Source organism: Macaca fascicularis, chromosome 8 (assembly GCF_037993035.2).
Source record: "Macaca fascicularis isolate 582-1 chromosome 8, T2T-MFA8v1.1".
NCBI lineage: Eukaryota > Metazoa > Chordata > Mammalia > Primates > Cercopithecidae > Macaca > Macaca fascicularis.
This window is the reverse complement of record NC_088382.1, coordinates 113,236,482-113,259,587: the sequence shown is the minus strand read 5'-3', so window position 1 is coordinate 113,259,587 and position 23,106 is coordinate 113,236,482. Positions and strand designations below refer to the sequence as shown.

The 23,106-nt window shown below is 36.4% G+C and overlaps 1 protein-coding gene across 26 annotated transcripts in view; it reads right to left on the bottom strand.

Moving 5' to 3' along the window:
- Positions 1-23,106, bottom strand: part of RIMS2 (regulating synaptic membrane exocytosis 2) — a 753,111-nt gene that overhangs the window by 615,078 nt on the left and 114,927 nt on the right. For 6 of the 26 annotated variants that reach the window (XM_073999244.1, XM_073999245.1, XM_073999258.1 and 3 more), the window contains exon 2: positions 23-55. The exons of the other annotated variants lie outside the window; for them this stretch is intronic. In XM_073999244.1, the coding sequence (XP_073855345.1) occupies positions 23-55 (33 nt within the window). The remainder of the gene's footprint in view (positions 1-22; positions 56-23,106) is intronic. 26 annotated transcript variants of the gene reach the window in all.

Sequence of the window (23,106 nt, the reverse complement as noted above, 5' to 3'; positions counted from 1 at the left end):
CACTCTTAATACATTTACTTACTGTGTCAGTTGTGGTTTGTGTTCTTCTTTGACCCTAAAAAGATAAGTTTGCACAACTGAGTGCACTGTACTATGAAGAGACTTCTATTTACAAATTTGTGTTCATATAAAATGGACACCAAAAATAAGAATTTTATATAGAAAGACTTAGTGCTTTGCCATATATTGAAATTATACGTTTCAATCAATTTTACACAAAAAAAGAGAAATTGAATCATTTGTTCTCAACAGAAAACTAATATTAAAATTCTACCTCTGTTTTAAAGCAATGATTTGGTCCTGAAGTTTTCTGAATATTTTTATTGATATTAAAGATTTTAAAATAATTATGTTAACATACTATATTAAACACAATTACATTTGGTTAAGCGCAAATAGATTTCCTTTTCTTAATTTTTCCTTAATATTGAGGTAAGGCATAAGTATTTTAAATAAAACATAGAGTTTTATGAATGTATTTTTAAAAGGCTTACAAATGAATTTCTTTATGCCTAAAGAAGCAGAGAAAGGAATGGGGGGTGGGGGAGGGCAAGTATTCAAACTCTCTTAAAATAGCTATTAAAATAACTGTATATTAAATTAGAAATGTTCATAAGTTAATTATGCAAACAACTATTCCAGAATGAAAATGAATTTAAATAAATAGTATATAAATAACTATAATAAGTCAGTGCTTCACTTTTAGTTCTGCTGAGTTCAATAAAGTCTTGTCTAAAATAGCATATAGAAAAAACTGCTTTCTAATTCTCTGAGATGAGAAGATATTTTTATATTACAAAAATCTAAAAATTCACAGTCAGAAACTGATTTAGAAGTAGACAGTTGTGGAAAGCTAAGACAGCCGATTGAAAGCAGCTGCAGTCCACAGCGCTCAAGGAGAGGAATGAAAGGAGCAAGTCAGTTCAGCACCTTCAACTGAAATATCTGAGTTCTCATATTGAAACTGACTAAGCAAACAACTTGACCCTCAGAGAATAAAGAGAAGCAGGGTGGGGCAATAGCCCACCTGGCAGCAGCACAGAGCCAAGGGAAGTGGTCAGTGATTGTGTGACCTGCCTAGGAAACCATGCTTCTCCCACAGATCTTTGCAACCAATGGATCAGGAGATCTCCTCATGAACCCACATCACCAAGGCCTTGGGTCCAATACACTGAGCTATGTGAAGTTTCAGCAGAGTGGCTGCTTAGACACACACAGAGACCGAGGAGTTTTGCATACTCTGGCCCCGGAATCTGTGGCAAGGCAGGAGATCCATCTGTGAATGCCCCTAGGAAGGGGACTGAGTCCAGGAAGCAAAGTGGCATCATTCTGTGGGCCCCACTTCCATGGTGCCCCACAAGTTGGGACCCACTGGCTTGGAATTCCAGTCAGCTGGTAGCAGCAGGTTGGAGTCTGCCTGAGTCAGGACTGAGTTCCCAGGTGGGTGGGTGACCACCATCTCTGTGGTTCAGTAGACTCAGTCATTTCAGCCTGCCAACTTTGAAGAATACAGGCAGTTTGGACGAGGAGGGGTCCCCCAGAGAGCAGCATAGCTGCCTTGATGGATCATGGCCAGACTGCTTCTTTAAGCGGAACCCGATTGATTCGTCCTCACTTGGCAAGACCTCCCTGTGACGGCTTCAGCCACTCCAGCAAGGATTCTCTGGACACAGCTTTGATCTTTCTCAGGGATGAAGCTCCCAGTGGTTCTCTGTCCCTGCGGTTCAGTAGACTCAGCCATTCCAGCCTGTCAGCTTTGGAGAATTCAAATGGTCCAGACAAAGAAAGGACCCCTGAATGCAGCATACCTGCTCTACCAAAGGCCTGCCTGATTGCTTCTTTAGGCAGATCCCTGATCCTGTTCCTCCTGACTGGGTGAGACCTCCCAGCAGGAGTCTCCAGTCACCTCCTACAGGCATATTTGGGCCAGCAACAGGTCAGTGCCCCACTGAAACAAAGCTTCCAGAAAAAGGGGAAGGCTGCCATCTTTGCTGGTTCACAGCTTTCACTGGTGATAACTCGGGGTAGGAGAGAAACGAAGGCAACTAGGGCCTGAAGGGGACCCCTCGCAAACCACAGCAGCCCCACGAAACAGTGCCATCACTTAAAGAAAAACAGAAAAAAACAACAACATCAATAAAAAAAGACCCCATAAAAACCCAAATCAAAGGTCACCAACCCCAAAGACCAAAGGTAGGTAAGCCCATAAAGAAAGAATCAACCAAAAAATGCTAAAAACTCAAAAAGCCAGAATGGCTCTTCTCTTCCAAATGACCAAAACACCTCTCCAGCAAGGGCACAAACTGGACTGAGGCTGAGACGGATGAAGTGACAAGTAGGCTTCAGAAGGTGGGTAATAACAAACTTTGCTGAGCTAAAGGAGCATGTTGTAACACAATGCAAAGAAGCTAAGAATCATGATAAAACAATACAGGAGCTGATAGCCAGAACAGCCAGTTTAGAGAGGAATATAACCAACCTGATGGAGCTGAAAAACACAACATGAGAACTACAGATCAAGCAGAGAAAAGAATCTCAGAGCTTGAAGAGTATCTTTCTGACATAAGACAGGCATATAAGAACAGAAAAAAAAATAAACAAGAATGAGAAGGAATGAACAAAACCTCCAAAAAATATGAAATTCTTCAAAAAGATGGAACCCAAGACTGACTAGGGTACCTGAAAGAGATGGGGAGAATGGAACCAAGTTGCAAAACATACTTAAGTATATCATCCAGGAGAACTTCCCCAACAGAGAAAGGCCAACATTCAAATCCAGGAAATACAGAGAACCCCAGTAAGTTACTCCATGAGAAGATCAACCCCAAGACACATAATAATCAGATTCTGCAATATACAAATGAAAGAAAAAATGTTAAAGGCAGCCAGATAGAAAGGTCAGGTCACCTACAAAATGCAGCCCATCAGACTAACAGAGGACCTCTCAGCAAAAACCCTAGAAGTGAGAAAAGATTAGGGGCCAATATTCAACATTATTAAAGAAAAGAAATTCCAACCCACAACTGCATATTCACCCAAACTAAACTTCATAAGTGAAGGAGAAAAGGGATCCTTTTCTTCCAATCAAATGCTTAGGGAATTTCCACCACCATGCCTGCCTTGCAAGAGCTCCTGAACAAAGCACTAAATATAAAAAGGAAAAACAATTACTACCCACTACAAAAACACACTGAAGTACACAGAACAGTAACATTATGAAGCAACCACATAAACAAGTATGCAAAATAACCAGCTAGCATCATGATGACAGAATCAAATTCACAAATAACAATACTAACCTTAACTGTAAATGGGCTAAATGCCCCAATTAAAAGACACAAAATTGCAAGCTGGATATAAAACCAAGACCCATTGGTATGCTGTCTTCAAGAGACCCATCTCACATGCAAAGACACACAATAGGCTCAAAATAAAAGGATAGAGGAACGAAACAAATTTAAAACAGAAAACACAGGGGTTGCAATTCCAGTTTCTGACAAAACAAAAACATTAAACCAACAAAGATCAAAAAAGACAAGGTTATTATGGAATGATAAAGGGTTCAATTCAACAAGAAGAGCTAATTATCCTAAATATAAATACACCCAATACAGGAGCATTCAGATTCACAAAGCAAGTTCTTAGAGACAAAAAGACTTAAAATTCCCAAACAAAAACAGTGGGAGACTTTAACACCCCACCGTCAATATGAGACACATTGAGACAGAAAATTACCAAAGATATTCAGGACCTGAACTCAGCACTGAATCAAGTAGACCTGATAGATACCTAAAGAACTCTCCACCAAGAAAAGAACAGAATATACATTCTTCTCATCACCACATGGCACTTAATTTTATCTAACTAAAATGTATCACATAATCTGAGGGAAAACACTCCTCAGCAAATATAAAAGAGCTGAAATAATAACAAACATTCTCTCAGACTACAGCACAATCAAATTAGAACTCAAGCATAAGAAAATCACTCAAGAACACACAACTACATTGAAATTGAACAACCTGGTCTTAAATGACTCCTGTGTAAATAATGAAATTAAGGGAAAAATAAGAAACTTCTTTGAAACTAATGAGAACAAAGACACAATGTACCAGAAACTCTGAGATGCAGCAAAAGCAGTGTTAGGAGGGAAATTTATAGCATTAAATGTCCATATCAAAAAGCTAGAAAGATCTCAAGTTAACAACCTAACATCACACCTAAAAAAACCTAAAAAAACTGGCAAACCAAGAGAAAGCTCCACAGCTAAAAGAATACAAGAAATAACCAAGATCAGAACTGAACTGAAGGTGATACAAATATTAAAAAGAAATCCTTAAAAAAAAAAATCAATGAAACCAGCAGCTGGGTTTTTTTTTAAACAAAATTAATATAATAGAACACTAGATAGACCAATAAAAAAGAAAGAAGAATCAAATAAACACAATCAGAAATAAGAGGGATATCACCATTGACCCCAGAGAAATATAAACCACCATCAGAGAATACTATAAACACCTCTATGCACATAAACTAGAAAATATATAAGAAATGAATAAATGTCTGGACACATACACCCACCCAAGGCTGAACCAGGAAGAAACTGAGTCTGTTAAAAGACCAATAATAAGTTCTGAATTGAGGCAGGAATAAATAGCCTACCAACTCAAAAAGAGCCCAGGACGAGATGGATTCACAACTGAATTCTACCAGAGGTACAAATAAGAGCTGGTACAATTCTACTGAAACTATTCCAAAAAATTGAAAAGGAGGGTCTCCGCTCTAACTCATTCTATGAGGCCAACATCATACTGATACCAAGACCTGGCACAGACACAACAACCTACAAAACCTTCAGGCCAATGTCCTTGATGAACATCAATGCAAAAACATCACACTGATACCAAAACCTGGCACAGATACAACAACAACAAAAAACTTCAGGCCAATGTCCTTGATGAACATCGATGCAAAAACTGTCAAACATCAATGCAAAATACTGGCAAACCGAATTCAGCAGCACATCAAAAAGTATATCCACTATGATAAAGTAGGCTTCATTCCCAAGATAAAAGGTTGGTTTGACATACAAAACTAAATAAATGTAACTCATCACATAAACAGGACTGAAGGTTAAAAAAAAAAAAATGCATAATTTGTCTAATTAGATGCAGAAAAGGCCCTCAATAAAATTCAAAATCCCTTCATGTTAAAAACTCTCAATCAACTAGGTATTGAAGAAACATACCTCAAAATAATAAGAGCCATACATGAAAAAGCCACAGCCAATATCATACTGAATAGGCAACAGCTGGAAACATTCTTCTTGAAAATGAGCACAAGACAAGGATACTCTCTCCTACCACTCCTATTCAACATAGTATTGGAAGTTCTGGCCAGGGCAATCAGGCAAGAGAAAAAAATAAATGGTATTCAAATAGGAAGAGAGGAAGTCAAAGTATCTTTCTTTGCAGATGACATGATCCTATATCTAGAAAACCCCATTGTCTCAGCCCAAATCATGTCCTTTGCAGGGACATGGATAAAGCTGAAAGGCATTATCCTCAGCAAACTAACACAGGAAGAGAAAACTAAACACCACATGTTCTCACTTATAAGTCGGAGCTGAATGATGAGAACACATGGACACACCGGGGGGAACAACAAACACTGGGGCCTGCTGGAGCTGGGTGTGGAGAGAGGTAGAACATCAGGAAGAATAGCTAATGAATGCTGGGCTTAATACACAGGTTGTGGGATGATGTGTGCAGCAAATCACCATGGCACACATTTGCCTGTGTAACAAACCTGAACATCTGGCACATGTACTCCTGAACTTAAAATAAAAGTTGAAGAAAAAAAAAGGAGACAAGTAATTCATGATGCATATGATATGAAAAATTAGGTACACCTAACTAAAAAAAAACTTCCACCTCATGTGGCACATATTTAGTGAGTCATTCTTGGGATTAATATTATTCATTTTTTAATATTCCTTTATTAAAATTAAATTATTCCTTCTACAGACCTATTAGTGTGTACTGCTTTCACAATATTCAGGAAATTAAGGGAGACTGACCCAATATAGATCACTGAATATCAAAATGAAATAAGACAAGGTAGAGAAAAATCGTACACAAGCATAATAAAGGCCTCTAAGGGAGTTATACCTGATATAAAGGACCAGTTGATGGGTGCTGACGAGTTGATGGGTGCAGCACACCAACATGGCACAAGTATACATATGTAACAAACCTGCATATTATGCACATGTACCCTAGAACTTAAAGTATCATAATAAAAAAAATCCAAAAAAAAAAAAAAAAATCCTACTCATCCAAAAAGCTCAACTCAAAAAAAAAAAAAAAAAAAAGCCTCTGAAATTTGACTTCTCACAATTTCCTAGAACTTATCCTAAGAGGTAAACTTATGACTACACGATCAGTTTATTAGTTTTTACCTTCTCAAAGGGAAACTAATAATTAGTCATGAAAACTGGTCAGTAAAATCCTAGACTTTCATTAGAAGGCTATATCTAACACTGTAAATTAAATTGTCTTTAGATCAAATTGATTCACTTTTACACTGTGTTCATTTTTTAATGATATAGCAATAAATGAAAGGCATACTCTTAGACATATTTGTGTCACAATAACAAATATAACTGTTTATTATTTATAAATAATAAACATTTCTATATTAACAATAAAATTATATCCTGTATTCTCTTTATAAAATTCAGAGTGTAATATCTTATTTGCAAGAATGAAAGTCACATCATTTAGAATTTAAATATAGTCACAAAATGGATTAATATTTAAAAGATTCTTAGTTTAAAACCAAATGTCATATAAACATTCAAACACAAGCAAACTATAGTGACACTGAATTCTATTTAGAAAACTTGTATTTCTTTGAGAAAAAGACAAAAATCTCTTTTTAGAACAAAACATTCACAAAAAGATAAAAAGATAATGGCAAAGAAAGATTACCATATGAGCTCATTAAAATGAAGAACAATTAAAATGACCCTTCACCAAATAATAGTTTGCTAAAAACAAGAAATACTGAAATAAATATGTAAATGAGCTCATTTACTTGTTAAAGAAGTCCTGGGTGAGAATCTGCAAGAAATCATGTTGCTCTTAATCAGTGACAAGTTTGTATCATAAATGTTGATATCAATCTAAAAATCAGTTTCCCATTTCAAAATCTTTACTAGAAAACATAGCCATAAAACTCTAAATTATTAAAACTGGATTTCATAAAAATATCTATATATAAAATGTAAAATATTTGCATCAACCTCCCAAACAAAATATGTATAAATATTTAAAATATTTATATTTTATATTTGTTTTAAATAAATATTTAAAATGCCTTTAAACACAGTTAAAAGTATAAAATTATTCTTCTCCTTTTGCCAATATTTTAGATAAAATCACACTGCAAAGTATCACACCAAAATTAAAATGTTGAGATAATGAATTAAAAATTGATAATATGAGAAACTAATTACATCACCTATTTCTCTGACAATATGCTAACATTATTAACAGTGAACGCCTACATTCATCCATTCCAAGAAGCTGATGAGGAGATTCTGGTTTCCAATCTGACATATAAAGAGCTTGGAAATTATCACTCCCATCCTCAAAATGAGAAAAAAAGCTGAACTGAAAATCAACAACTCTTGTTAGCATCATCAAGAAATTAATGTGACCTCGCAAACTGCTGCCACAAAAACTAAACAGACAAATGCCAAGTTCCACAGCTTACCAGAACCAAAAGCCCAGTAGCAGAGGCCTGCAGATGGAACCAGTATATCCACAAACACTTTATAATTAATTGCCAGAGGCTCAGGGTAGACTACTTTTTAAGTTTCAAATTCCAAATCTTAGTTTCTCAGTCTTACGGGTGCCAACACACTTGCATAAGTTTTATCTCCAGAAGCTCTACCAGGTTCTCTCAGTGAAAATCAGAGAAAAATCCTCTCCTGCATCCAATAGGGGGAGAAGGAAAGTAACCATTTTGAAATGCACTTGAAGCTCTCTCTTTTAACAAGGTCTTCTCTCAAGGGAAACTATTTTATAAAAGACGATGTTTTGCCAAAGCTTAACAGGCCTGAGGAAGGTAAATATCCAATTCCATCCTCCTCTAGCCTTCAATGTAGAAAATGGAAAATACCAAATTCCAGTCCTTTCTAGCCTTCAATGTAGGGAGAAGAAAATACTCAACTCAAGCTCATTGACAGACTGAGGCCCAATGACAGAACTATCAGATGCCTCTCCTTCCTCTACACCTACCACCAAATCAGTAGAGTTCTTATATAATAACAGGTGAAACAACCAAAAGAACTGCAATCCTCAGAAACTATTTAGTAAGGAGTCAATACGGAAACACAAAACAGAAAAAAAAAAAAAAAAGATAAACACAAGGACAATAGAAGAAATTATAGCCTCTGATGCCACAGCTACAATAAACAGTAAACACAGTCTAACTCTTGTCCGGATCAACATAAAATGTCACACTTAAAAGCTAACTACCTAAGCTCCTTTTACTGAATAACCCTTGTCCAGCTTTCAATAAGAAATTACAAGGCATTCTAAGTGGCAAGAAAAAATTTCTGAAGAGACAAAGAAAGCATAAATCAAATATGGCAGAAAATTTGGAATTGCTAGACTGGGAAAAATAGCTGTGGTTAATATACTAAGAGTTCCAATGTGAAACATAGACAACATGCAAGAATACATTGGCACTGTTAGCAAAGAGAGGCAAACTCTTGAATGAATCAAAAAGGAAATGCCAAAAAGAAAAAAACAATAGAAATAAAGAATGCCTTTGATAGACTCATCAACAGAGCAGTAGACTTGGCCAAAAAAACAATCAATGAGCTTGAAAATATGTCAATAAAAACTTCTAAAACTGAAAAACAAAAAGACAAAACAGTGAAAAAGATGGAACAGCATATTCAAAAACTGAGGGACAATTATAAAAACTATAACGTATGTGTAATGGGAATAGCAGATGGAGAAGAAAGGAACAAAAGAAATATTTTAAGTAATAACAACTGAAAATTTTCTAAAATTAATGACAAACACTAAACCAGGAATCCAGGAAGCTCAGAGAACACCAAATAGGATGAATATCAAAAAATGTTTCAAATAAGAATGTACTACTATTCAAACTGCAGAAAATGAAAGACAGAGATGACATTTTGAAAGAAAAAAAGCAAACACCTTATCTACAGAGAAACAGTATAAGAATTACATCAGACTTCTGTTCATACAGAAAAGAAAAAAGTAGAATGAAATATCTAAAGTGTTAAATAAAGAAACCAACCAACCTATAGGTCTACACCCAGTCAAATTATCCTTCAAAAGTCAGGAAGAAATATTTTCTCAAACAAACAAAAATTGTAAAAATGTGTCACCAGATCTGCCTTGCAAGAAATATTAAAAAGAAGTTTTTCATTTCCTTCAGAGAGAAGAAAATTATATAGGTCAGAAATTCTGATGTACATTTAATAAAAGGAATAGCATTAGGGAAGGAACAAATAAGGATAAAATAAAACCTTTTATTTTTCTTATTCTTAATCTATCAATTTGTCAAATATGGAACTATAGCAATACTGTATTCTGTGACAGTATTTTATGGATAAGTGAAATAAATTACAGTGATGTTATATGTTACAGAAGAGGGGAATTGTGAATAATCTGTTACCAGGTTTACACCATTTGTGAAGTTGTACGTGTGATTTTAAAGTGGACTTGGATTCATTATAAATAAATGCTACAATCTCTTAAGCGACCACCCAAATAAAATTTTAAAAGGAAGTACAATTGATATGCTAAAAGAAGAGAGAAAATAGAATCATATAAAATGCTAAAATAAAGGGAAAGAAGAGAGAGAAAAATTAGAAGACAAAATAAGAAATAAAACAAGCGCAATAAATGCAGCACAGTTACAAATACAGTAACCATAAATCCTACTAAAAATAGTCACCTTAAATGTGAATGGTCTAAATACACCAATTAAAAAGCAGAGACTATCAGAATGGATGAAAAAAAAAAGACACAATGTCTTAGTCCATTATTGTTGCTATAAAGGAATACATTAGGCTGGGTCATTTATAATGAACAAATGTTTATTTGGCTTATAGTTCTGCAGACTTTATAAAAAGCATGGCAACAGCATCTGCATCAGATGAGGGCCTCAAGTTGCTTCCACTCATGGTGGAAGGTGAGGGGTGCCATGCAGAGATCACATAGAAAGAGAGGAAGCAAGAAAGAGGGCAGGAGGTGCCAGGCTGTTTTTAACAACCAAAACTCATGAGAATGAACAAAATGAGAATTCACTCACCCTCCACTCCCAAGAAGGGCATTAATTTACTTATGAGGGATACACCTCCATGACCTAAACACCTCACATTAGGCTCTACCTCCCAACACTGCCATACTAGGGATCAAATTTTAACATGAAATTTGGTAGGGACAAACAAACAATAACCAAGCTATAGCCCCATGGGAATGGGGAATTAAGAGAGATTGATTGATAGGTACATATATACAGTTAGACAGAAGAAATATGACCTAGTGTTTGATAGATCAGTACAGTAATAATAGTTTACAATAATCTATTGTATATTTCAAAACAGAAGAGAATAACTCAAATGTTTCTCGCATAAAGAAAAGACAAATATTTAAGGTGATGAGCATCCCAATGACACTGATTTAATCTTACAGAATATACTAATGTATTAAATCATTACACATACCTCTAAAATTTGTATATCCATTATGTATCAATAAGAAATTGAAGAAATGAATAACACCAAGCAATGTATTGTCTCTACAAGAAACCCACTTTAAATATAAACGAAAACTAGAGTATCCACATGAATTTCAAACAAAGCCAACTTTAGAGCAAGGGAAATTATCAGAGATAAATCAAGGTATTTCATAGTAATAAAAGGATGAATGCCCCCAAGAAAACATAACAATCTTTAATGTGTGCGTACATAACAACAAAGTGTCAAAATACAGGAGGCAAAAACTGATACACTTGCAATGATAAAGAGATTAATCCACTGTTACAGATGCTGTTTACACAGCTATCAATAATTGACATATACAGTTGGCAGAAAATCAGTGAAGATGTAGTTGAAATGAACAGCATCAATAAAATTGATCTAATGAACATTTTATAATGCTCTATCCAACAACAGCATAATACATATTCTTCTTAAGCGCCCAGGGAACATACACCAAGACAGACCACATTCTAGGTCATGAAACGCCCTTTAATACATTTAAAAGAATACAAATCATTCAAAGTATGCTCTGAGTTCACAGGGAAACTAAATAAGAAATTAACAGCAAAACTACAGTGAAAAATCTCAAAATATCTGGAAATTAAACCATACGCTTCTAAAAACACATGAGTCAATTCTCAAAATAGATTAAAAATATGCTTAACTAAATGAAAGCGAAAATACAATCTATCAAAACTTGTGAGATGCAGCTAAAGCAGTGCTTAGATGAAAATGTCTAGCATTTTAATGTATATATTATAAAACATATCTACAATCAATAAAGCTTCTACCTTAGTAAACTAGAAAAAGAAAATCAAATCTAAACTAAGCAGAGGAAAATAAATAATAAAAGTTACAAAATCAATGAACTTGAAAATGGGCATCAATAGAGAAAATAAACAATACCAAACCCGCCTCTTTGAAAAGACCAATAAATTGATAAATTCCTAGCTAGGCTAATAAAGGAAAAAAGAAAAGACACAAATCACTAATATAAAAGATGAAAGACAGTCCATCACTTCTGATCACATGACATTAAAAAGATTAAAAAATAGTAAGAACACTATCCCAAATCTGATAATTTTGATGAAATGAACCATTTCCTTGAAAGATACAATGTACCAATGCTCACAAAAGGACATGTCTACATCTATTTCAAAAATTGAATCAATATATAAACCAAAGAAATATATACCAAATCTATAAAAGGAAAACTACAGAACTCTGATGAAATAAATATAAGAAAATTTAAATAAATAGGGAAGTATGTCATGCTCATGGATAAAAAGACTCAACATTTTTAAGATGTCAGTTCTCATGATTTGATCTATAGAAACATGGTAATCCCAATCAAAATCTCATCAAGTTGTTTTGTACATATCAACAATGACTCAAAGTTTATACAAAAAGGCAAAAGACCTAGCAATCCCACTTTCTAGGTATGTAGTCAGATAGACTGAAAACATGTTCACACAAAAACCTATACATCAATGTTTCTAGCAGCTTTATTCATAATCTCAGAAAACTGAAAACAACCAAGACGTTAAGAGGTGAATGAATAAACAAACTATGGTAAATCCATGTAAGGGAATACTACTCAGCAATAAAAAAGAAATAAACTACTGATATGAACAGCATGACTAAATATTAAATGTATTTTGCTAAAAGAAACAATTGAGAACTAAAAAGCTGCATAAGGTTTGATTCAAATTATATGACATTCTGGGAAAGGCAAAACTATAGATAAAGAAAACAGAGTAGAGGCTAATGGGTCAATGACAGAGGGAAGTATTAACTACAAAGAAGTCACACAAGGAAATTTTTAAGAGTGTTAAAACTATTCTATAGTGTTGCTGGATAATTATGTGTGTGTCAAAATCCATGGAATTATGCATCACAAACATTAAATCTTAATGTTTGCAAACTTTTTTTAAAAATCCCTGGAAGGAATACAAAATGTGACAAATTGATCAAATTGTATTTAAAAGGTACAATATAACCTAGTTAGTTAAAAGAGAGTGAGGAATAAAGGAGGTGTCCTAAAGAACATTAGGAAAGGATATTTTAACTAGATAATTGTAATACCAAAGACAAAAAATAACAATACATAAGCATTGTACTCTGGTAAACTTGTTTCCATACTATACAAGTTAGTAATTGTGAAACTATTCTACATTTATACTGTGGTTGAGCAATGAGTAAATAACTGCCACAGAATACAAATAAACAAAGAAAGGAGGCTAGAATGAACCCTGCCTGCAGTGCTAAATTTAGAGTCAGACACATCAGTATAAAATCACACATATTTACATATTTTAAAGGTAGATGATAGATGAATAAATAAATAGAGGTTGAGAAATAAATAGAGATATGTGTGTCTACACAAGTTTATATATACAAGTATTTCCTCATTTTGTTTGCTGAGAGAGCCTAGAAACAGTGACATCCCAATTGCAATGAGCACATCTGGTACAAAGATCTTTGTTTCTAAATACCATTCTCCAATCAAAGACACTTTGAGAAATGGCTAATTTTCCAGGTAGGCAGAAAAAAACACAAAGTTAACCTAGATTATCTTGTAACGCCAGAAAATAAGAAATTGTTCAAAAACATAAAAACATGGAGTATGTCAAAAAGCACAAAATCAACCTGAAAGAGTTCCCAATGGCCAAAGCTGGAACTATTTGAGGACAAACAAAAACCCCATATGGATTATAATGATCCCTCGAAAAATAAATACCTATTAATCCGTACTGATATAGATAAATAAATAGAGGAGATGGCGCGTATTTCCCTTACAGAAGAATGCCAAATAATAAATACTAAAGGCATGAAGAAAATAGAAAGTCATCATTAGAACATCACAGTAGTAACTGTTGCAGGTAAGATCCACTGATATATGCTAATACTAGAAATCAAAGCTTAAAGGAGAAGCAATATTTGCATAGCCTCAAGTATCTCCCCCCAAATATTTATTAATTACTGTGGTTTAGATAGATGTCTAAAAATTATTTTATACCCATTCTTCAAGTGGTGGAGCCTAATTCCTCTCCCCTTAAACAGTGACTGAAATTAGTGACTCACTTGCAACTAAGAGAAAATAAAAAGGAAACAAGTATAACTTTACAGTGGAGAAACCTGAGAGACACAACTCTAACTATATGATCAAAATTAGCCCCCAGTATGATGTGATACCACTGTGGTATTCTTCCAAAAACTTCAAAACCCCAGTTGAATCAGGGGAAAAATAAAAACAAACCCAAACTGAAGAACATCTACAAAAACTGAAATTAAGGAACACTCTTTTTCTTTGTTTTCACAACTTTCGCCAGTATTCTTCACAAGTATCAAAATCATGAAAACAAGGAAAGAGTGAGAAACTGTCACAAATTGGAAGAGACGAAGGAGACATGACAATTAAATGCACTTATCCTAGACTGAATCCTGGAAAAGAAAAAGAACGTCAGTAAAAAATATGGTAAACTTTGAATAAATCCTACAGTTGTTTAATAGTATTGTACCAATGCTGTTTTCTTTCTTTTGATAAATACACTGTAATTGTGTAAATTGTTGACTGCAGAAACCTAGGTGTACAAGATACAGGAACTCTCTGAATCATTTTTGCAACTCTTCTAAAAAGTTAAAATTATTTCAAAATGAAAAGTTAAAACAAAACAAACAAAAAAAACCTTCCCACAAAAAACCACAGGCCCATATGGCTTCAATGGTGAATTCCATAAAACATTTTAAAAATAAGTAATACTTATCTTTCACAAGTACTTATCTGTCACAAAAATCACACTTATTTTCAAAAAATGGAACACATTCCAACTCAGTTTGGGAAGCCAGCATTATTATTCTGATAACAAAACTAGAAAAAGTAAATTCAAGAAAAGTTACTAATATCCTTAATGAACACAGATGCAAAAATTCTTAACACATTAGTGTGAAGTTAAACTGTAAATGAGACTCCAAGCACTCCAGACTAGATGTACTCACTGTGACTAATAGAAGAAATACTCAAATTGAGATTACAGAACAAAGCGGCCATGGTGGAGTGAAAGAAGAGTGTTTACATGCCCTTTGTTCATAGAAAAGGCAAATCTGGATAAACATTCTACTTTACTCCCATAAGCCAGAACAGTTCCTGTGACCAAAGCCAAGAAAACTTGGCAAGAAAGGACCCATCACTAGCCCTTTAGAAGAAACATCTCAGAGCCTTCTAGTTTGGGTCTTAGGAAGCCACCCAATCAAGGGCTCAACTATCTTGGCCAATCAGAACTAAACAAGCTTGAATCCTTCGTTTGCACAAATAGATCTGATTGAGAACTTGGGTGAGAACTTTCCTTATGTGAGCCAAACATTCCTTTTGTTCTTTAAAGAGGATACTTTCATTTTTCTTGAAGGCTGTGCCTACCCAAAATGCAGATTATTGTGAGGCAGTTTTATATAGAAAAAAAGCAAGGAGAGTGGCCAAGATTGCCAATTAGAAGGAGCTAGTGTGCATGGCTCTCAAGGAAAGGAATACAAGGGCCAAATAAATACACCTTTAACAATAACATCCAGGTACTTGCACTGAAATTAATCAGGAAAACAACCTGACCCAAAGAGAATGAAGAAAAGAAAGACAGGGCAATGGCCCACATGGGAGCAACACAGACCCAGGGAATTCTCCCCTGCCCAAAGAAGCAGTGAGTGAATGAGCAACCCTGGGAAACCACGTTTCTCCAAAAGATCTATACAACCCTCAGTCAGGAGATCTCCTTGTGAACCCACTCAACCAGGGCCTTCAGTCTGACAAACAGAGCTACATGGAGTCTCAGAAGAGCAGCTGCTCAGGCATGCATGGACACCCTAGAGCGATAGATACTTGCAATTTCTGACAAAAGTAGCTGCAGTTCCAGCAAACAGGGAGGTTAGACTTCTGTGCATACCCCTAGGAAACAGACTGACTCCAGGGCACTGAGCAGCAACAGCCCGCAGGCCCCACTTCCACAGCACCTCACAAGATAAAACCAACTGGCTTGCAATTCCAGCCAGCTACCAGTAGCAGCATTGCACCTACCTAAGAAGGAGCTCCCAGGCAGGGCCACCATCTTCGCTGTTAAGGCATCTTAGCCATTCCAGCCTTCAGACTATGGAGAGTGTGAGCTGACCTGGAGTAGAAGGGATCCACTAGCACAGCACAGCTGCTCTACCAAAACGAGGCCAGACTGCTGCTTTAAGGGAGTACCTGATCCTGTTTCTCCTCACTGGGCAAAGCCTCCCAACTAAGGCCTCCAACCATTCCCTGCCTGAGCTCTCCAGCCAAAAAAGATCTAAATTCCCCCTGGTACAGTGCTCCTAGAGGAAGGGAGCATCTTTGCTGTTTGGACAACTTAGCCATTCCAGCCTTTAGGCTTCAGAGTGTGTGGCATGACTGGGGGCTGAGGTGGACCCCCAGCACAGCACAGCTGCTCAGCCAAAATGTGGCCAAACTTCTTTCTTAAGAAGGTACTGATCCTGCTCCTCCTCACTGGGCAGGACCTCCTAACTGGGGTCTCCAGCCACTTCCTGCAGGTGCCCTTGGGACAGTAAGAGGTCAGTACCTCCCTGTGACAAAGCTCCCAGAGGAAGGAATAGGCTGTTATCTTTGCTGTTTTGCAGCCTTCACTGGTGACACCTCCAGGTTCTGGAAAATCCAAGGTGACTAGGGACTGGAAGGGGCCCCAAGCACACTGAAGCAGCTCTATGGAAAAGTGGCCAGACTGTTATGTGGGTGCCCATTCCCATATCTCCTCACTGGGTGGGTCATCCAGGCCTGGGCCTCCAATCACACCCCACCAGAGCTAAGGATCCAGTCAGTACCAACTCAGCAACTCCCTGGACAGAGCCTCCAGGGGCAACTGAAAGCCTCTCTGCCTTTTCGATAAGAAAATGTTGATAAACTTCCTTACCACCAAACCTGCCTTATAAGACATCTTGAAAGAAGCACTAAATATGGAAAGAAAGACCACTACCACCTAATACAAAAACAAACATAAACACAAAGACCACTGCCACTGTAAAATAAGCCACACAAACAAGCCAAAATAATAACATACAAACAAGCCAACATAATAACCACACAAACAGGCCAACATAATAATCAACCAACAGCACAATGACATGATCAAATCCACACAGAGCAATACTAACCCTGAATGCAAACGGGCTAAATGTCCCACTTAAACAGCAAAGAGTGGCAAGCTGGATAAAAATGACCCAATGGTATGGTGTCTTCAAGAGACCCATCTCACACATGACACTCACAGGCTCAAAATAAAGGGATGAAGAAAAATCTACCAAGCAAATGAAAAACAGAAAAAAAAAAGCAGGGTTGACAATCTTCATTTCAGACAGAACAGATTTCAAACCAACAAAAATCAAAAAAGACAAGGAAGGGAATTACATAACGGTAAAGAGTTCAATTCAACAAGAAGACCTAACTATTGTAAATACATACGCACCCAACACAGGAGCAACCAGATTCATAAAGCAAGTTCCTAGAGAATTACAGAGACATAGACTATGAAACAATAACAGTGGGAGATTTCAACACTCCACTGACAGAATTAGACAGATCATTGACACAGAAAATGAACAAAGATATTCAGAACCAGAACTCAGTATTGTACCAAATGGATCTCATAAACCTTTACAGAACTCTTCACTCAAAAACAACTGAATATACATTCTTCTCCTCACCACATGGAATATACTCTAAAATCAACTACATAATTAAACACAAAATAATCCTCAACAAATGTAAAATAACCGAAATCACACCAAACACACTCTCAGGTCATAGAACAATAAAAATAAAAGTCAACACAATGAAAGTCGCTCAAAACAATACAGTTACATGGAAATTAAACAAAATGCTCCTGAATGACTTTTGAGTAAATAATGAAATTAAGGCAGAAATCAAGAAGTTCTTTGAAAATAATGAGAACAAAGATACAACTTACCAGAGTCTTTGGGACAAAACCAAGGCAGTGTTAAGAGGGAAATTCACAGCACTAAAAACCTACATCAAAAGTAAGAAAGATCTCAAATTAACAAACTAACTTCACAACTCAGTCAGAATTAGAGAAGCAAGAACAAATCAACCCAAAGCTAGCAGAAGATGAGAAATACAAAAATCAGAGCTGAACTGAAGGAAATCGAGACATGAAAAATCATTCAAAAGATCAACACATCCAGCAGTTGGTTTTTTGAAAAAATTAACAGGCCACTAGCTACACTAATAAAGAAAAGACAACATCCAAATAAAAACAATTAGAAATGATGAAGGGAATGTTACTACTGATGCCACAGAAATAGGAACAACCATCAGAAACTACTACAAACACCTGTACACACACAAACAAAAAAACTTAGAAGAGATGGATAAATTCCTGGACACATACACCCTCCCAAGACCAAGCCAGGAAGAAACTGATTCCCCGAACAGACCAATAAGGAGCTCCAAAATTGAATCAGTAATAAATAGCCTGAAAATCAAAAAATGCCCAAGACCTGATGGATTCACAGCGAAATTCTACCAGATGTCCAAAGAAGATGTAGTACCATTCCTACAGAAACTATATGAAATAACTGAGGAGGGAAGACACTTCCCAGTTCATTTTGTGAGGCCAGCATCATCTTGACACCAAAACCTGGAAGAGACAAGAGAAAAAAAAAGAAAACTTCATGCCAAAATTGTTGATGAACATGATGTAAAAATCAACAAAATACTTGCAAACTGAATCCAGCAGTACAACAGAAAGTTAATCCACCATGATCAAGTAGGCTTCATCCCCAGGATGCAAGTTTGGTTCAACACATAAAAATCATGCCGGGCGCAGTGGTTCACGCCTGTAATCCCAGCACTTTGGGAAATCGAGGCAAGTGGATCACCTGAGGTCAGGAGTTCGAGACCAGCCTGGCCAATATGGCAAAAACTCATCTATAGTATAAAAAAAAAAAAATAGCCAGGCATGGTGGCACGTGCCTGTAGTCCTGGCTACTCAGGAGGCTGAGGCAGGATAATTGCTTGAACTCGGGAGGTGGAGGTTGCAGTGAGCCAAGATCACAAGGCAGCACTCCAGCCTGGGTGACACAGCGAGACTCCGTCTCAAGGAAAAAAAAAAAAAGGCTGGGTGCGGTGGCTCATGCCTGTAATCCCAGCACTTTAGGAGGCCGAGGTGGGTGGATCACAGGGTCAGGAGATGGACATAATCCTGGCTAACACAGTGAAACCCCACGTCTACTAAAAATACAAAAATTAGCGGGGTGTGGTGGCGGGTGCCTGTACTCCCAGCTACTGGGGAGGCTGAAGCAGGAGAATGGCGTGAAGCTGGGAGGTGGAGCTTTCAGTGAGCCGAGATCGCGCCACTGCACTCCAGCCTGGGCGACAGAGGGAGACTCCATCTCAATAAATAAATAAATAAATAAATAAATAAATAAATAAATATGGGAAGGCGCAGTGGCTCATGCCCGTAATCCAAGCACTTTGGGAGGCCAAGGCAGACAGGTCACCCGAGGTCAGGAGTTCCAGACTAGTCTAGCCAACATGGTAAAACCCCATCTCTACTAAAAATACAAAAATTAGCTGGACATGGTGGCAGGTGATTGTAATCCCAGCTACTCAGGAGGCTGAAGCAGAAGAATCGCTTGAATCCCGGGGGCGGAGGTTGCAGTGAGCCAAGATCACACCACCTCACTCCAGCCTAGGTGAAAGAGTGAGACTCTGCCTCAAAAAAAAAAAAAAAAAAAATTTCAATAAATATGATTCATCACATAAGCTGAACTGAAGACAAAACACACATGATTATCTCAATAGATGTAGAAAAGGTTTTTGATAAAATTCAACATTCTTTCACGTTAAAAATTCTGAATAAACTAGGAAATGAAGGCACATACCTCAAAATAATAAGAGTCATCTATGACAAACCCACAGCCAACATTATACTGAATGGGTAAAAGCTGGAAGCTTTCCTCTTGAAAACTGACACAAGACAAGGATGCCCCCTCTCACCACTCCTATTGAACACAATACTGCAAGTCCTAGCTAGAGGAATCAGGCAAGAGGAAGAAATAAAATGCATATAAATAGAAAAAGATGAGGTCAAACTATCTCCATTTGCCAACTATATGATTCCACATCTAGAAAACCCCATACTCTCTACACAAAAGCTCATACCTAGCAAACGGCTTCAGCAAAGTTTTAGGATACCAAATCAACATACAAAAGTCAACAGCATTTTTATACACCAACAATGTTCAAGCTGAGAGCCAAGTCAAGAACACAGTTTCATTCAGAGCAGCCACAAAAAGAATAAAATACCTAAGAATACAGCTAACCAGGAAGGTAAAAGATCTCTACAAGGAGAATTACAAAACACTGCTCAAAGAAATCAGAGAATACAAAAACAAATGTAAAAACATCCCATGCTCATGGATAGGAAGAATCTATATCATTAAAATGCCCATACTACCCAAAACAGTTTAGATTCGGTGCTATTTTTATCAAACTACCAATGACATTCTTCACAGAACTAGAAAAATCTACTTTAAAATTCATATGGAACCAAAAAAGAGGCCAAATAGCCAAGGCAATCCTAGGTAAAGAGAACAAAGCCAGTGGCATCACATTACCTGACTTTGAACTATACCACAAGGCTACAGTCACCAAAACAGCATGGTACTGGTACAAAAACAAGCACATAGACCAATGAAACAGAATAGTGGGCCCAGAAATAAGGGTGCACATCTACAAACATCTGATCTTCAACAAAACTCACAAAAATAAGCAATGGGGAAAAGAATATCTATGCAATAAATGATGCTGGGTTAACTGGCTAGCCATAAGCAGAAGATTGAAGTGGAACCCCTTCCTTACCCCTTCCTTACACCATATACAACAATCAACTCAAGATGGATTAAAGACTTGAATATAAAACCCAAAACTATAAAAACCCTGGAAGAAAACCTAGGCAATACCATTCTGGACATAGGAAAAGGCAAAGATTTCATGGCAAAGGCACCAAAAGCAATTGCAACAAAAGCAAAAATTGACAAATGGGATCTAACTAAATTTAAGAGTTTCTGCACAACAAAAGAAACTATCAACAGAGTAAACAGACAACCTACAGAATGGGAGAAAATATTTGTGAACCATGCATCTGACAAAGATCTAATATCCAACGTCTACAAAGAACTTAACCAAATTTACAAGAGAAAAACAAGCAAGTCCATTAAAAAGTGGGCAGAGAGCATGAACAGACACTTCTCAAAAGAAGACATACATGCAGCCAACAAGCATATTAAAAAAACAAAAACAGCTCAATTCACTGCTCATTAGGATGATATTTTGGGTTGTGTTCCACTTGTTCTCACTGTTTTTCTTTTTTTGGTTCCTTTTTTTCTGTTCTTTTTTGGGTTACTGCAGCATATTTTATTATTCTAGTACTTCATTTTCTTTTATCAATAGTGTTTGGGGCACATCTCTTTTCATAGTTTTCTAGGAATATGTGTGTGTGTGTTTGTGTGTGTGACTTATCATAGTCTTTCAACATCTTACCACTGTAAGTAGCATGTACAAATTTCTTTTTTTTTTTTTTTTGAGATGGAGTTTTGCTCTTGTTGCCCAGGCTGGAGTGCAATGGCACGATCTCAGCTCACTGCAACCTTTGCTTACCTGGTTCTAGTGATTCTCCTGCCTCAGCCTCCTACGTAACTGAGATTACAGGTACCTGCCACTACGCCCAGATAATTTTTGTATTTTTAGTAGAGACAGGGTTTCACCATGTTGGCTTGGCTGGTCTGAAACTCCTGACCTCAGGTGGTCTGCCCACTTTGGCCTCCCAAAGTGCTGGGATTACAGGCATGAGCCACCACACCCAGCCACATCTAGAAATTTTATTATTTTATAAGCCTCTCTACCTGTCCTCTTTGTTATATAGTTGTCTTAAATATTCCTTTATATACTTTGAGAAACCCATCAGTGTTGTAATTTTCTTTCAGCCATCAAACATAAAGAACTCAAAAGGAAAATATTCTCTCATAATTACCCAAATACTTACTCTTTCTATTGCTCTTTCTTCATTATGGTTGTTCTAAGTTTCCTGTTATTATTTCCTATCTTTCTGTTTCTAAAACTGCCTTTATTCATTCTTTTAGAGTAAGCCTGCGGGTAACAAATGTTCTTAGATTTCCTTCATCTGAGAATGCTTTGTATTTCACCTTAACTCTTGAAGGATATTTTTGATAGATTTAAGATTTCGAATTTACCGTTCTTTTGTTACAGCATTTCAAAAATGTAACCATTTACTTCCAGTCTTTATGGGTTTTGATGAGAAATCTGCTATCATTCGAAAAAAATATGCTGCTGTTCTCCTAGTCAAAATATTATCACTCCTATGTTAGGCATCATTTCTTTCTGGCTGCTTTCGAGATTTTTTTTTTTCTTTTTTTTTTTTTTTTTTTGTCTTCAGTTTTCAAATTTGATTATGATGTGTCTCAGACGGAATTTCTTTTGGTTTGGACTGACATTGGTTCACTCAGTTTCTTGAATCTGTATGTTTATGACTTTCCCCCAATTTGTGAAGCTTTTGCTCGTATTTCTTCAAAATTTCTTTTTAATTTTGTGCTCTTCTCCTTTTTTTCTGGGACTCTGAGGACACATATGTTAGATATTTTACTCCCCCTCTCCCTGCCTTCCTTTGTACTGCCAGAGTATCCAAGATGGTTCATTTGTTAATTTCTTTTTTCTCTTCATCAGATTTTAAAATTGGTATTACTCAGGTTTCAAGTTTATAGTTTATTTCCTATTTCATCTTGTTCTGCTACTGAGCTCATCTAGTATGGTTTTTGGTTATTCCATTTTTTAATTCTAAAGTGATAGCCTTTTAATGATAGCTGCTTTAAAATATTTGGAATTAATAATCATTTATGTCATCTTAGTGTTGGCATATGTTAATTGTATTTTTTCATTGGAATTGAAATTTTCCTAGTTCTGAATATGACAAGTAGTTTTAAATGGTATCCTGTACCTTTTACATATTATTTTATGATACCCTTCTTCCTATTTTTAACTTCCTGTTAGATGACATATACATATCTTCGCTTATTTTTGTGGGCTGCAGTTCAAATGTCAGTTTAGTTTTCAAAGCCTTTCCAATGTGCTTCTGGTCTGCCCCACTTACGTGTTATCCCGAAGCCAATCTAAAACCCGGGAGTTATTCTATACCACTGCTGAGTTCTTAAAGCGTTTGCTGTTTTGATTTTGG